This window comes from Neopsephotus bourkii, unplaced genomic scaffold (assembly GCF_033783945.1).
Source record: "Neopsephotus bourkii isolate Nb327-2 ecotype Australia unplaced genomic scaffold, CSIRO-AGI_Nbou_v1 NB_1031, whole genome shotgun sequence".
Classification (NCBI taxonomy): Eukaryota; Metazoa; Chordata; class Aves; order Psittaciformes; family Psittacidae; genus Neopsephotus; species Neopsephotus bourkii.
In genome coordinates, this window is record NW_026901520.1 from 289,268 (window position 1) to 306,277 (window position 17,010).

The 17,010-nt window shown below is 50.6% G+C and overlaps 1 protein-coding gene across 1 annotated transcript in view; it reads right to left on the minus strand.

Moving 5' to 3' along the window:
• SIL1 (SIL1 nucleotide exchange factor) overlaps window positions 1-10,620 on the minus strand; it is a 76,934-nt gene extending 66,314 nt beyond the window's left edge. Inside the window, 3 exon segments of the mRNA XM_061360571.1 lie at window positions 3,627-3,762; window positions 7,497-7,608; window positions 10,532-10,620. Of these exon segments, the coding sequence (XP_061216555.1) occupies window positions 3,627-3,762; window positions 7,497-7,608; window positions 10,532-10,605 (322 nt within the window). The 5' untranslated portion in view covers window positions 10,606-10,620.
• Window positions 10,621-17,010: the final 6,390 nt, after the last annotated feature.

The following is a 17,010-nucleotide window of genomic DNA, read 5'->3' on the forward strand; positions in this document are numbered from 1 at the left end:
ACAGAGCCTTGGCAACATGATCTAGTGTGAGACACCCCTACCCACTGCAGGGGGGTTAGAACTAGATGACCATAAGGTCCTTTCCAACCCAAACCATCCTGGGATTATATGACTCTATGACTGTCGACACCATCCAACCCTTCCATTCTTCTCTGCCATCCCAAAGACTAAGGATCAGCCTTTGGTTGCCATACCCATAATGCATCACCTTGCAGAGTGGTTGGGTGGTTCTGTGTGCTGACAGATTCCATACACTTGGCAGAGCTTAACACAGGCATTAACAAAAGCAAGTCACCTCTGCCATGCTTCTCCAGAGCTTCCAGCTCGCAAGGGGACCATCCTGTCCTGTGCAAAAGCACAGTCAGAAAGAAATAAAACATCAGAGGAAGCACAACTTAGAATTCCTTGTGGTAGGGCTGTTACCTGACCATGAGAAGTGATGTGACGAGTGTGAACATCCATTCAAAGGACATTGCAATCCCACTCATAGCCTGAAAGTTCCTATGGACTCCCACCATGGACAGAAGGAAAAGCCCTGCAGATGCCTTCTGCATTCAAAATAAGTAAAGCAGAGGTGCTGGAAGACTTTCCAAGGTGCACGAATCCTTTCTAACCCTGATGCATTATTTAGTGCCAAGGGAGAAAAAAGCAACACCTAACAAAGTGTTAAAGGACTCTGTGAAGTTTCCCCAACCTCTCGACAGCCCATCAGCTTCCTGGCTGGCAGAAGAGACAACTGAGCTCCTTGCTTTCAGATTACAGGCAGCAGAATTCTTTGGGCAACTGTCTCTCTGTGTCTGCATCCAGCTACCTCCAGCAGCTTGAAGCGTGCTTGAAGTGCAAGAGAGCACTTGATCAAAATCCAGCTCACACTGTAGGCAGCGAGGGAGCAACCGCACAAAGCAGTGTTACATATACAAGAACAATTGAATTTGGTGGAGGGATTTGACAGGTTACAGGTTGATGACACTGCTGCAGTCTCAGCGGAAACACAGTTTGATGCAATTAGCAACAGGGAACTAGAAAAACAGCAGAGCAAAAGGAAATCCATGTATAAAAGATGAGCAACTGCATGACTGGACACAAGCACAAAAATCCTGAGAACGGGAACAAGATGAAACGGGAGAAACACAACTCTGAGCTCCCTTCCACAATTCAAACCTGAAGATCCACATTTTAAATCCCATTTTCTTCCCCAGGAGAAACTGGCCCCATTTGCAGCACAGATGCGAGGGAACACAGTGTGGGGCATCCAGCAGAAGTGGGAAGCACAATACAAGCTTCTGAGCACCGTGCTGAGCAGGCACCAGCCAGGACTGCGCTCAGCTGCAGGCGATTGAAATCACAGCAGAAACCATCAGAAAAGGCAGAGCCACTGGATTAGACACACTGCCAACGTGCGTGTCTGCTAAAGGAGCAACATGCACGTCCCTGGCACAGCCACGGTGGCTGCTTCCCTTGTCCTGCAGGTCAGCTCCCTCCCCAGCATCGCCTTGTGCTGGCAAGAGGGAAACCTTCGAGGTCAGAGGCCGCAGGGATGGACTCGTGGTGACAGCAGCTTCCCCAGCCTCGCTTCAGGGAACACATGCTAAAATCCACAAACCACACACAAGATTTCACTTCAGAGAAACCAAGAGAAGGCCAAAGCCCAGGCTAGGAGGTGGAGACCAAGGAAGACTCCTCTTCCTGACACATCCCTCCCACATGTGCAGACACACCTGAAAGGAGGATCTGTAGCTGCTAGACAAAGAGACAGGCCAGCATTTAACCCCTCTACAAGAGACAGTGAAATTCTTCTATATGAACGCTGACAAGCTCCCCACTTCCACAAGCTTTTCACTGCACATGCCCAACATGGAAATGCTACAAAAATAACATGGAACAGGACACCCGAGCAAGGGAAAAGCACATCTGAACCAACAGTGTAAGCAGCAGTTGAGGGAGGGGATTCTCCCTCTCTGCTGAGCTCTGGGGAGAACCCCCCTGCAGTCCTGATCCAGCTCTGGGGCAACAGCACAAGAGGGATGTGGAGCTGCTGGAGCAAGTCCAGAGGAGGCCATAGAGATGCTGCGAGGGCAGGAGAAGCTCTGCTCTGGAGCCAGGCTGAGAGAGCTGGGCTGGGGCAGCCTGGAGAAGAGAAGGCTCCTGAAGGGGAGACCTTAGAGCAGCTCCAGTGCCTAAAGGGGCTGCAGGAAACCTGGAGAGGGGCTTGGGACAAGGGCCTGTAGGGACAGGCCAAGGGGAATGGCTTGAACCTGCTAGAGGGGAGGCTGAGCTGAGCTCTTAGGCAGAAGCTCTTCCCTGTGAGGGTGCTGAGGCGCTGGCACAGGGTGCCCAGAGAAGCTGTGGCTGCCCCATCCCTGGCAGTGCTCAAGGCCAGGTTGGACACACGGGCTTGAAGCAAGCTGCTCTAGTAGAAGGGGTCCCTGCCTGTGGCAGGGGTTGGAACTGGGTGAGCTTTGAGATCCCTTCCAACCCAAACCAGGCTGGGATTCTATGAAAACCAGCAATGGTGTTTTTAACGTCTGCAGGTATATACATATTCTGCTTCAATAGGGGTGGTGGGGATCTGCCAGTCTGAATACTGAGCAGGGGCACCACACGTCTTCCATACATAATGGTACAAAAATGGAATATATGTATATACTGCAGCTTTGTGAAATTTAGGGCTTTTGCTAGACATTTGTTATACAAAGATTTACATTTGGAAAAGTGGTTCTGCTATATCTGGCAGAAATTTCAAGACAAATGATCCCATATTTATTCATTCCATGATAATACTGAGCACAGGATAAAGCTCTTACATTCAGAGTGCTTTATAAAAATTAATTACTACTTAGTTCACCCTTCAGAGGTGGGAAGGTATTACACCTGCATATACATGAGGACACATAGCACAAGTGGATTAAATACTTTGTTCAAGACCCTAGGGGCAGGCAGGCTTACTGATCATCCTAATTGCCAAAATATGTGTGCACACGGGCAGCTGGGTGTGTTTAAATGGGCTTAGCCTCTCCAGAGCCCTTCCCAGCACATGGGTTTTTGCACTGAAGCTAGCCTGCTCAGTTGGTGTTCCCCCACCATCCATATCCCATACACATCTAATAAAAGACACCATCCCCTGAAAAGCGAAGAGATATTTTTGGTGGGATGTACAGATAGGGATAAAAGCTGGATTTCAAGCGGCCAAGGAACAGAAAATCCATTGTTAGAAAGCTGTGTGGTGTTACATGGATAGTTCTTAATCAGACTGCCACTGAGCAGCATTCCCCAGCCCACACCGGAGCACAGCAGCCCTGGGATACCATGTGCCAGCAAACGTTAGAAAATCTGTCCCTTGACAAGGGTACAAAGGGCTTCTGAGCTAGTGACAGAGACACATCACCCCCTCCAGTGTGAGTGGCAGCCCACTCGACCTGCTCCAGGGAGCTGAAAGCACTGCAGCAACCACTCCTGTGACCAGTGGCTTGGTGATGGTCTCCTGTCTGGGGTCACTGATCCCATACCTCTTTGTCAGAACAGCAGCAATAGAAACCATCAGCATGGGAACAAACAGGCACTGGAGTTTCTGCAGGGCCCTGTCGGTGCTGGCAGGAGGGGGTTTAGAGGGATGCTCAGCGTGTTACCTGGACGGAGAGTCTGCCACTGACGTGTGGGGTAAAACACTTCCAGGTCTTCTGGATCAACATCATCTTCTGCTACCGCCTCTTCCCCACTGTCATCTTTTATGTCGCTCTCTTCTATTTTAGTAAGGGCAAACTCCTTTTGGATAGAAGAGATTCAGCTCATTAGCAATTGCATCTGGGTAATTTAGTGCCGGCTGAGAATACAAAATTTTTTCCCTTGCCAGCAGATTTCTTAGGGCTTTTTTCACATCCAAAATTCTTTCCACATGGTTAAATTTAGATTTCAAGTATATTAAAGGTTAAACATGCATAACCAGCATGACAGTTGTGCTGAACAAAGCAACACGGCTTTAGTCCCGATGCCAGCACAGGCAGCAGGTTTCAAAGAAGGCTTCACAGAACCTCACCTATGTTTCAGCCAGAGCCAGGAGCCCTGGCTATTCTTAGGGTTGTATAACGTTGTAAGACCCCATTTTCCCTTGCCTAAAAATATGTCAAACTTTTAATTTTTCCAGCTGAAATTTTCCACACGAGTGGAACGCCTCAAGTATTGTTGTTTTTTTTTTTCTTAAATGCACTTATTTCAGGCTTGGAGAAGATTTCAGCTAAAATAGTTCAGCTATTTCCAAATTAGGGCATGGGGAAAACACACCGAGTTGCCCATACGATGAGAACTTGAGCATCCTTCCCTCCACCCATTCCCTGTGTCCTCCAAGCCTTAAAACAATGAAGCAGCGATTCAATCACCACCTACACTGTAAGAGCAGCACAAGAAACCTAGAGAGGTGCCTGGGACAAGGGCCTGTAGGGACAGGCCAAGGGGAATGGCTTGAACCTGCCAGAGGGGAGACTGAGCTGAGCTCTTAGGCAGAAGCTCTTCCCTGTGAGGGTGCTGAGGCGCTGGCACAGGGTGCCCAGAGAAGCTGTGGCTGCCCCATCCCTGGCAGTGCTCAAGGCCAGGTTGGACACAGGGGCTTGGAGCAAGCTGCTCCAGTGGAAGGGGTCCCTGCCCGTGGCAGGGGTTGGAAGTGGGTGAGCTTTGAGGTCCCTTCAACCCAAACCAGGCTGGGATTCTATGAATAGCAGATGTGTGACAGATCAGCTACCACGAGTGGTACAACATTAGGCAAAGGCAAAAAACGAGCATGAAAAGCAGGGAATAGAAATCCTTGCTGAGAGGGAAACCTCAATGCTCACTGGAACATCTCCCCAGGGAGCTGGTGGGAGTCATGTAAAACCACAACGGATACAATTATTGAGAGTGCATAGTAATAGTAAGTAATGACCTCGTGCTATCTCACACCAGCTATTAACTGCTTGGGGAGCAGGTCTTTGTTATTCTGGTTTTCACAGATAAGCTGCTCCAGGCTAATTGTCCAGACAGCCCCATTCCTGTTGCAGGGAGTATTATCAGCTTCCAGTATCGCCACGAATGCCATCACTGAATTATTTCACACCACCAGCCTATAGGGAAAGATTATTCCTAATTGTTGGCAATTAGCATAAGAGTTACAGCTCACTTGGAGAAGTGTTTTGGTATTAATCTTTAGAATGATTGCGTTGGGGAAAAAAAGAAGTCAGTGAAGAGGTTAACTGGGAACTTTAGGCCGTGTTCTTCCCAAGAAGTGGAAGAAGTAAAGGCAGAAAAAATGCATGCACATTTGCTGGCAGAATATAGTGCTTTGCATATAAATATCCATTATCCAGCCTAGGAGAGTGTTTCTGAGGAAGAGAAATGTCAGCCTGAGCAAAACGCGTGCGATTAGCAGCGACAGTGGGAACGCATGAAGACGGTTGACAAACCTATGGAATGTTTTTATTTTAGCTGTCAAAAGGGATTGAAATTTAGGAAACGCATGGGAAAACAGAGCTGAACTCCTGCCTTCACTTAGTGCATCAGAGGCTTGAAATTGTTAAAATCCTGACAAATGCTGGAAGCTCAGTAACAATCATATCCATAAAAAGGCAGGTTCTGCAGATGAAAATCAATGTTAACGTTTTCTGAGCCAACACTCAACAGGACTAAAAATAAATGAGTCAGAGCAGTTATTATTTAGCTTATTTACACTGCTATATTATTACCCAAGAGGGACTTCACTATACAAGCTATTGTAAATTTACCAATAGGCCTCCGAGTGTGGTCTCTATTGAAACCTGTAATGGAGATAGCTGATGTTTACCAGCTCTGCTTAAGAGCAGTGTCATGGTCTAAATGTTCAGTAAGGATTAAAGGGTGTGACTTGGTGCATTTAAATGTTCCTGTCCCTGCTTGGCCCACAGTTGCTCTGCAACACCCCATTTTCATTTGTATTTCTGGAAAAAACTGGCAACAACACACAAGCAATGCTTCACTTACAGAGAAATTAGGTAGAAGCCTTTTTGGTTTGTTTTTGTAATTAAAATAGGAGGAAGAAAGATGTTTTCTAAAGAACAACCGCTATCTCTTTAAAGGCAAAAAGCCTCCTTGCTCAACAGCCTGAAATCAATGGCAACAAGCTGAAAACCTCAGCAGGGAGTGTTTGAGACAACCTGCAGCCTGTTTGCAATAAAGGAGAGCTGGGACCACCATGGAGCGCCATGGTAGGAGTTATCACCCACTGAATCACAGAATGGTTGAGGTTGGAAGGGACCTTCAAATTCATCCAGTTCCAACCAGTGCCAGCGCCTCACCACTCTCACAGGGAAGAAATTGCATTAATTCCATCTGCACTTGGTGTCAGGCTGCCTGCCAATCCAGGCTCTATCTCCAGCCTCCTCCCATCCCTTCCTGAAATACAGATACATTACCTCACCACTACACAACCCCAGGTGGGCCCAAGGCACAGGCTGGTGCTGAGGCGCTGGCACAGGGTGCCCAGAGAAGCTGTGGCTGCCCCATCCCTGGCAGTGTTCAAGGCCAGGTTGGACACAGGGGCTTGGAGCAAGCTGCTCCAGTGGAAGGGGTCCCTGCCCGAGGCAGGGGTTGGAGCTGGATAAGCTTTAAGGTCCCTTCTAACCCAAACCAGTCTGAGATACTGTGATTCTAGTATTTATACTGTAACCTGTCCTTCGTATTTGTTCATAGCACAGCCCCCAGACCACTGCATCAGATAACTAACAGCCCAGCAAGTTCCAGCTCTAAGCTAGGAGTGTGTGTCCAGGGACACAGGGTTGTGATCCCTTAAGCCAGTGTTGCTGGGGAACCCCTGTTTTAACGCACAGCATTAATTAAACTAGAAATCCAGAACTCAGTACTGCCCAAGCTTCCTCGAGGAAGCTTTCCAGATCTCCTATCTAGAGGGACTGGCAGCTGGGGCTCAGCAGCAGACTCCAACCCAAGGCAGTTCTGCACTCCTGTACAATGCAAAGGGGCACACAGCATCTGCTCACCTCAACTGCAGCTTCAAAATAACACAAGTAGCAAAATCCACGCACGTGGGACACAAGGACCTGTGAGGATGCTCTTCTAAGCCTGACTCACTTGCAGTGACTCAGAGGCACAGCTAGGAACCCAATTGAGACCACCTCCATCCCTCTTCTTGCCACTACACTGCATTGTTAGCTTTGCTTCCTGCCACAGGGGAACATGTGATAACTCCAAAGAGGAAAAAGGACATTCAGCAAACAAGGCAGCTGCCTGAGGTGCACTGCTCCTGTTGCATACCCTCTGGATTGAGCATATCCTCAGTCGCCTGGGGTGAGACAAGCAGAAAGAAGCCCTTATGAAATGCTGGTATTGAAGATCTGCTGTGAAGGAGAGGGGTTCACCATCTGCTGCAGCACCATGCTCAGTGCCACAGAGGGATCAGGCAAGGCCATCACCCCACCAGAGACCGGTGGCTGGACAGCTCTTAGCAAGCAGGGCTCTCAGCAAGAGCAGGCAACACTTACAGGCACTCTGTCGCTTAGGCTTGACCAGGAGAACACTGCAGAGACCACCAAGAGCAGCAGGTTGAGTCTGGCAGCAGTGGAGAGACCAGCCCCACGAGACATTGCCACCAGTCTGAAAGGCAAAGGAGAAAACAAAATGAACCATGTTTGTAATCCCTATTTTCACAGGTGACATTATACATCACATCATACAACACAGCACAGGTTCAGGGGTGCAACACTGCAGGAAACAAACACCTCAAAGTGTTAGCATATGGGGCTCCCTGGGCAGCCAACAGCAGGAACTGATGATTTTACTGCTAATGTTGTTTATGACAGGTAATGACAAAGTACCTTACACTGACCCCACAGGGTTATCTGTCCCTGGGAAATATGAAGAGACCTTCAAGTGTGGTTTAAAATCACTGTGTTAGTGCCCTGGATAACAACTACAGGGGAAAATAAACATCAGTGCAATCCCACAAAGACTTTTTCTGCCAGTGCCTCATTTTGAGACCAGAAATAGCTGTGTTAATTCAAATTAAACACAGCTACCAGTCCTTAGAGGTCAGAGCTTATCTAAACTCGAGTGAGTCCAGAGGAGGCCATGGAGATGCTGCGAGGGCTGGAGCAGCTCTGCTCTGGAGCCAGGCTGAGAGAGCTGGGCTGGGTCAGCCTGGAGAAGAGAAGGCTCCTGAAGGGGAGACCTTAGAGCAGCTCCAGTGCCTAAAGGGGCTGCAGGAAACCTGGAGAGGGGCTTGGGACAAGGGCCTGTAGGGACAGGCCAAGGGGAATGGCTTGAACCTGCCCGAGGGGAGACTGAGCTGAGCTCTTAGGCAGAAGCTCTTCCCTGTGAGGGTGCTGAGGCGCTGGCACAGGGTGCCCAGAGAAGCTGTGGCTGCCCCATCCCTGGCAGTGTTCAAGGCCAGGTTGGACACAGGGGCTTGGAGCAAGCTGCTCTAGTGGAAGGTGTCCCTGCCCATGGCAGGGGCTGGAACTGGATGGGCTTTAAAGTCCCTTCCAACACAAACCATTCTGTGAGCCTGTGATAAACCCACACGTAGGTTTCTCTTTAGGAAAACAAAATTTCAAGCAGCAGTCAACAAGGTCTACTTGGTCGTTCCTACCTTCCTCTACTGCTGAGAGCATTGGTTCACCCAAACTGTGAGCTCGGGTTCCAGCTCCGGCTGTGCTTGCATGGACCACAAAGCAATCCCATGGCACATAGCCCCTCAACCGACCACACACCACGTACTGAACAAGGGATGAGGAAACAAAGCTCTTGTCTTGCTCCTGGCATGGAGCTCGTATTCCCACAGCTCCGTGTGTAACCACGCTCACACGTGCCCCTGCTGCCTCGCAACACGGGGCTTTCAATCCACCTCCAGCCTGCAGCTCGCTGCTCCTCACGCTGGGCTAGGCAGTGGAGCAGCCTGCCAGCACACAGCCTCGACAAGTATTTCCTTTGATTGGCTCTAAATTTACAAGCTGCTAAATTAAACTAAATGAGGTCTTTTGAAAGAAGATGGGACTGATTAGTTCCGTTCAAACACTCCTTCATTACTCATCCCTCCATCAAGTCTGCTCCTACTCCTAACCAGGTTTTAAAGAATTTCCTCCCATGCAGTCCTAAATACCCTTTTTTTTCTGTCTTTGTTGTCCATCAGGATCATATCACAGATCTTTTCTTGAAGCAATCATCTTCTGTTCCACAGAAAGCTTGCCCACGGGTGCACCGAACACCAGCTCCTGCCACCAAAGGATCTCTGCCCACAAAAGACTGCAAGGACACACAGGGACTGGAGTCCTCTCCCTGCACCCTTTTATTGCTGTCTGTCTCCCCACTCTGTCACTTACTTGTCTTTCTGCTTGGTTTTGCTTTAGCCAAAAGCAATGCAGAACAGGGAGCACAGACAGCAACACATCTGATGCACTTCTGCGTCTTCCAAAACCTCCCAACCCAGGGTCTTCCTGAACAGCAGCCTCTGTCTTTGAGCTCAATCCAGATCAAGGAGATTTTTGATATTCCCAGTAATTGCTTTTGAAGCATCTGACACCCACAGAATCCTTCAGCAATGAGATCTCCTCCTTAATTCACACTGCATGAAAGTGCCACCCTGCATTTCTGACCTGGCGCTCCATTGTCAAAGAATCCCAGACTGGTTTAGATTGGAAGAGACCTTAAAGCTCATCCAGCTCCAACCCCTGCCATGGGCAGGGACCCCTTCCACTGGAGCAGCTTGCTCCAAGCCCCTGTGTCCAACCTGGCCTTGAACACTGCCAGGGATGGGGCAGCCACAGCTTCTCTGGGCACCCTGTGCCAGCGCCTCAGCACCCTCACAGGGAAGAGCTTCTGCCTAAGAGCTCAGCTCAGTCTCCCCTCTGGCAGGTTCAAGCCATTCCCCTTGGCCTGTCCCTACAGGCCCTTGTCCCAAGCCCCTCTCCAGGTTTCCTGCAGCCCCTTTAGGCACTGGAGCTGCTCTAGGGTCTCCCCTTCAGGAGCCTTCTCTTCTCCAGGCTGCCCCAGCCCAGCTCTCTCAGCCTGACTCCAGAGCAGAGCTGCTCCAGCCCTGGCAGCATCTCCATGGCCTCCTCTGGACTATTTCCAGAAGACAGGCAAAGAAACCCTGCAGTTGAAGCCTCCATCTTTCCTGAGGCACTGCCAAGCACAACCAGGCCACAACCAACACTCAAGCTCCCGAGCTGCAAATTCCAGAACAGAATTCAGGGGCTCAAACTCCACCAGCTCCAAGATCTACGTGCCCTTGTGGCCAATGGCACAGTCAGGAGCCCAGTCTCAGACCGACCATGACACACAGCTCCCCCTCAGCTCACCTTAGAGCAAACTGCTACTTTAACACAGAAGAGAGTTTTTTGGGTTTAGTTTCTTTTCAGTTATAAAACAAGTAGCAAAAGTAGGATGATGAAAAATAGATGTATCCCTAAAACTTTACCTGCAAGCCTGGAAATGAAAAGAAAAAAGAAGAAAAAGGAATTCAGCAAAGCAGTGGCTGAAAGAAAACGCACAATCCCATAAAAATAGAGCTCACGTGTACTGAGAAGGCTGGTAGCAAACGACAGTTCAGCTTTTTTAAAGCCTACAACCTCATGCCTGCCTGGAAGATGACATCTGCACAACAATTAGCAGCTTGCTTAGGTCCCAGGTAGGCAGGAGAAGCCAACATGTGAAACACGGGGGTTTGAAGCTCCTGGGGAGAAGCCTGCGCGGGCTGACATCTCGCTACAAGGCAGATGCATGCACAGGGCACAAAAGGATTTGCAGCCCAACTGCCAGTGAGTGCAAGGCATTTTTAGAAGAGACCCTTCAGTCTGGAAAGCAGAAATGGGGGTAACCATGACCCCACCTGCATGGGGAGCATTTGCTCTGATTTAAAGACATGTTTTTGGGATCCAGCAGCACCCACATAGAACTGCAGCACCAGAACTGCTAGGGGAGATCCACAAATTCCCCTTGTGCAGAGTGGGGTTTTTTCCTCAATAATCACAGAATCCCAGCCTGGTTTGTGTTGGAAGGGACCTTAAAGCTCATCCAGTTCCAACCCCTGCCACGGGCAGGGACCCCTTCCACTGGAGCAGCTTGCTCCAAGCCCCTGTGTCCAACCTGGCCTTGAACACTGCCAGGGATGGGGCAGCCACAGCTTCTCTGGGCACCCTGTGCCAGCGCCTCAGCACCCTCACAGGGAAGAGCTTCTGCCTAAGAGCTCAGCTCAGTCTCCCCTCGGGCAGGTTCAAGCCATTCCCCTTGGCCTGTCCCCACAGGCCCTTGTCCAAAGCCCCTCTCCAGGTTTCCTGCAGCCCCTTTAGGCACTGGAGCTGCTCTAAGGTCTCCTCGAAGCCTTGCCTTCTCCAGGCTGAGCTGATTTTACTAGGTGCACATCAGTACATGCTGCACAGCCCTGTGAAGGCAGCTCCCATAGCTATAGGTAACAGTTCAGAAGCAGTCAATATGAGGAACATGTTTCATTAACACCTCTTCGTACTGGGAACATGCCACTCTTCCACAACCTCACTCAAAGCCCACACTGTGTGTGCTGTGCCACTCCAACAGATCCATCTGAAGCCCCATCTGGATTCTGATCTGCTGTCCCAGGAGAGCACAGTCATCCCAGAGAGCCCCCTCCTCTGGCTTTACAGCCAACTGGAAGCAGGAACAGTAAGATAGTCCTCGCTGTCATCTAAGGATCAAGGGAGCAGTACAGGAATTGTCTGCAAATGAGTTGAGGCTGAGTATCTGTGCAGCCACCCTTCATCAGGATGGCCAGCAGTAATGAAGCACCACAGCACCTTGCTGCTGTTTGTACAAGCACAAATCAATCACAGAGCTCCCCTCACTGAGCTTAGGGCAACACTGGAGAACAATCAAAGGCTGAAAGACATCGAGGAACACAACTCAAGCAGCCTTCAGCTGAACCCATGGCACAGAGACCTCCAAACAACCACAGCCTCTCAAGCTGAAGCCAAAGTTTGATGGGCAATAACAGTTAAGGAAACTATTCTAAAGATAGACGTGGAAATTGGGATGTCTGATTAAAGAGGGGCAGTCAGGACAGATCCTGCAATCAGTGGCGAGACAACATCCCCATTCAAACAGGATGTCATCTCAATGACACTGGCACCTATGGCCGAGAGCACCAACCATGATGTGCTGAGTGATGTGCAGCCCATCAGAGAAAGGGGAGCGAATTTAGCTGACCTCAAATTTTCTTCCTCTGAGCAACAGGGTGCCCAGGTCTGGAATGAGCACCCATTGTTGCTGACTTGCTGAAGTGCACACAGACCAGTGTCAGTCAGACACCTGGGGAACACCCCGTGGCCAGCAGTCCCCCCTTCTCCTCATCCCACGACGGCAGCTACACTGACAGGCAAAGAGGAGGTTTGAATCTGCACTTCACGCTGTGTGTAAGAGAAGAATCAGCTGTGGACAAACAGAGGATTACCAGGAGGCACACAGGACACTGCCCTTCTGCAGGTCTGCACAACTCTGCTTTCAAACAGAGGAGCAGGATCAATCTGCAAATACAATCATCTCCCTTCTTCCCAGAGGCACAGAGACACAAAGGCTCCTGGTGATCACAAACAGAGCTAAGAAAACCCTGGAAATACCCATGATTTGGTGGACACAAGCCCAGATGACCACGTGCCTGCTTAGCAGGTCTCAATCCAGAAGACCTGCTTCATCTCTCCCTGCCCTGGCAGTACATGGTCATTGCACTCACAGTGCAATGTGGCTTCTGGTATGAAACATAGGATTTCTTGGATTTCCTCTGGAAACTGGAAACAGAATAAGACAACTTCTCACATCCTCTGTGCCTCACCACGCTCACAGTCATGTCCTTCCCTACCTGTTTCCCTGGGGATGGTTACTGCCCAGAGAAGCTGTGGCTGCCCCATCCCTGGCAGTGTTCAAGGCCAGGTTGGACACAGGGGCTTGGAGCAAGCTGCTCTAGTGGAAGGGGTCCCTGCCCGCGGCAGGAGGTTGGAGCTGGATGAGCTTTAGGGTCCCTTCCAACCCAACCCGCTCTGTGATTCTATGATGTTATGCAGAGCAGGAGAAGAGTCCTGAACAGCAAAACTAAACATAACAAAGAGCTTCTACCTCCAGGGACCTGTGCAATGCCCCCAGTGGAGCCCCAGTTTGTTTGTCCTCAGTTCTCCCAGGACAAACCAGCAGGAACACACTTCTCTGAGTACAGTCCCACTGCTCTGGACTGGCGCAGGCTCTGTGCAGCTTCCTTTGAGATCTGATGGTGTATGTGCTCCTGCTGCATTTGGGATGCTCTCAGCAGCACAGGGTCCTGCTGTGGGGAAAGCACACTGTGCCTCCAGTGGGCATCCCCAGCTCCAGGGAGGAACCCACTGCACCGAGAGACCCCAACCCCTGCCCATGGGTGCCATACAGGCACAAAGCCCCACACTCATGGGTGAATGACAGGCCAGGGAGCACGGGTTGTTTGCAAACACCTCACACGACACCACGGAGAGGGCGCAGCTGTAATACAGAGCAGGCTGGGGATACCGCTTAGGAAATGGCTTTTAAAAAACATTTATTCTTCTTGCTTGCTCCTCATCATTACTCCTACTAGGACTCTGCTCTGGTGTGTTAAAAACACTCCTACACAAGGGAAGAGTTGTGGGAACACCTTCCCATACTTGGCTGCCTACAGAGAACCCACACAGCAAGGATTGTAGAATCACAGACTAGTTTGGGTTGGAAGGGACCGTAAAGCTCATCCCATCACAGCACCTCTGAGCTTGTTGTCCACAAAAACAGCCTCACACAACTTAACATAAACCATCATTTAGTCTATTAATTTACTTACTTAATCCCTTCTGGAACAGCATCCACAGAAAACGCTGCTCTCCAGAGGTCAAGAGCTCAGCTCTGTACTTGGATGGTTTCAAGTCAAAGCCAGGCTGCCTTCACCCTCTCCCCCACTCAGCAGCAGTGATGGCAGAAGGGACCACTCTCCACCAGGACACAGCAAGATCCCTGATTCCAGGGGCTGCAGCCAGCATGTCCACACTGGAGAGCCCTGGATCCACACGGGGACCTTCTGCTCAGCTCAGGATGAAGCACACAAAAGCACAGCACAGCTCAGAGATCACAGTACTCTATCATCAAACCACATGAAGCTGTATTTCTGGCAGCTGCTCTGCAGCCACCTGCACACACAGGACACCCTCACTGTAGAGCCTGGGGGGTAGCGAGCACCTCTGGGTCCATACCAGAGCATGGGAGCTGATATGCACCAATTTAGGACTTGCCCAGTCCTAAAGGATGAAATAAGGGATGTACAGGGATCTTCAGAACAAGCATCTTCCTGAATGCAGCCTGACCTCAGCCATGTGAGCTGGCTTTCCCCTTCCTCATGCTTCCCATCACCGCAAACCCCAGCTGGGAACACCTCTCTCCTCCTGCCGCTACCTGTCCCCTGCTCCTTGCTGCAGTTTCCCATGCACAGCACATACAACCAAGGGACAGTTTTCCCCACACATGGATCCAGCATTTCCATTAGCCTCTATTTACAAGGTGATGCTTTGGCTGTGACTAACCTGGGAGTCTGCCAGCACCCAGCATGGGGTTATTTTACCCCCCCTCTGCTTTCCCAAGCGTGGAGAGCCTAGCAGGAAACAAAACATGCACTGCACCAGCCAGGTCACAGAGCACTTTCACATCCCACTGCTGCTGGGTTCAGAGAGAGCCAAGGATTTAATTGGCACATTCCCAGCCTCTCTGGAAACAGCTTTTTATATTGTCCAAGTTCCTGCTATTCACTCATGGCTCTCACATCGAGTAACAACCTCCTTCCCCTGTCAGGTGCCAGCTTCCCTACAAAGGGACTCAATTAAGAGGTTAAAAAACCCAAAGCAAAATGCAGGCTCAGTCTAGCAACACTGATGTATCAGCCCCACAAACCCCACAGCAGCACCCACACCACAGTACAAGCACCCATCCCCTAGGTCTGTATCTCAGCCTGTCCCTGCAGCTCAGCCCAGAGGCTTCCCATTTGGATTGCCATCCCTCTTGTGCCGAGGACACCTGCTGCTGCAGCCCCAACAAGCCAAGGGCTGCTCCAGCAGCCCCATCCATCTGCCAGGAACAGTGAATTGGGAAGCTGATGAAAATGCATTTCCTTACCTCTCCGCAGTGCACCCGGCAGTGGTGACAGCTCTGACTCGAGGTGACAACCCACAGGTACAGGTCACAGCAGGGAGCCCCATGGTATGTGGGCAGCAAATGTGTGGCTCCAGCTCTGCAGCCAGGATTAACATGCCATGGCACAGGATTAGTTGCACAGGACACCCAGTGGAATGCTCCACTCAGGACCTCCCCTGCAAGTAAGCTGGGATCACCCCATGCTTCCAGTTATGTGGCAAGTTCCCAGCTGAAAAGGCAGAGGGGCACTGGGACCTGCCACACGGGACAAACCCACTCAGGAGCTGCCACAACAGCCACTGGCACCACAACCTGAATAATGTCCCACCAAAGAAATCTTAACCCCCCCCCCTCTGGAGGGGAATAAGGAGCCGTCTAGGGATGAACATGACCCACTGCCAAGCAGGCTCCCTCAGGACCACTCCTGGTTTGCTCTGAATCTCAAGTGTGAATCCAGACAAGACATTCCCCACACTGGGGCTCAGTTGCTCAACTCCCAACATAGACACCACAGTTATAACCAAGGGAACTGCAGGCCTCCTTCCACCAAGGTCTGCAGTTGTATCTTCACATGCTGGAATGAAAGGCATTACCCACACTTGCTATTTTCACTGCGTAAGTACTGTTAAAGCACTTAGAGGATGTACCAGTCTTCCAGTGCCTAAAGGGGCTGCAGGAAACCTGGAGAGGGGCTTGGGACAAGGGCCTGTAGGGACAGGCCAAGGGGAATGGCTTGAACCTGCCAGAGGGGAGACTGAGCTGAGCTCTTAGGCAGAAGCTCTTCCCTGTGAGGGTGCTGAGGCGCTGGCACAGGGTGCCCAGAGAAGCTGTGGCTGCCCCATCCCTGGCAGTGTTCAAGGCCAGGTTGGACACAGGGGCTTGGAGCAAGCTGCTCCAGTGGAAGGGGTCCCTGCCTGTGGCAGGGGTTGGGACTGGGTGAGCTTTAAGGTCCCTTCCAACCCAAACCAGGCTGGGGTTCTATTATACTTTTCTTATGGAATTAAATAAGCCCTGGGACAGTAATAAGCACAAAGAGAGATCTCAGAGACTGCCAGTGTGATCATCTAGAAGCAATTCTCTTAATTCCCATTCCTCTACCCAGGCATTTCCCATCAAGATTAAAAAGCAAGTCTTGCTTCTTGAGCACAAGAGCCTCCCCAGTCTGAAACCAAAGGGAACTGGCAGCCAGCAGCAGGCAGCATTCATTCAGCAGGTTTTCTCCTAAGGACATTTAAAATAGCAAAAAGCTCCAAGGGCTGCAAATGCAGAAGCAACGCACAGTCAGGGAAGCTGAAAGAGAACACCATTCCTTCCCTTTCCCCGTTCATCATCATCTGCCACCTCTACTTTGGGGAGTGGTTTTTTGCCTTTCTGAGCTATTTTAGATGTTACTTTTAGCAATGTATGGAAGAAACAGCGTGAAATGTGACAGTGCAGCATCCCTGTAACTAAACAGCCCCTCAGGCACCACAGAACGGCTCTGGCCAAGCACAGGCACTGCTCCCTGCACGCCTGCTTCCCTGGGGCCAGAGTTGCAGAGCAGAGGAGAAGGTTTCAGACCCCGCTAGAGGCCTGACTGCTGTTATGAGATGGCTCAAATCATCCTGCAGGGGCTGCAGCCTTCCTGCTCTCATCCTGCCTTCTGCCTCCTCGGCCTCTGCTAAGCACAGCTTTGATTCTCCAAACAGCTCCTGGTTCAGAAGGCTTCCTTCCTTTTGCTGCCTAGGCATGAAGGACACTGAGCTGGAGTTCCTCAGCATCTTGGCTTCAGACAGGCAGACTTTGATGTCCCACGGCGCACCTGGCTCAGAGATCTGTCTGGTCTCTTCACACAGCAGCAGAGCCACGGCTTGTGAT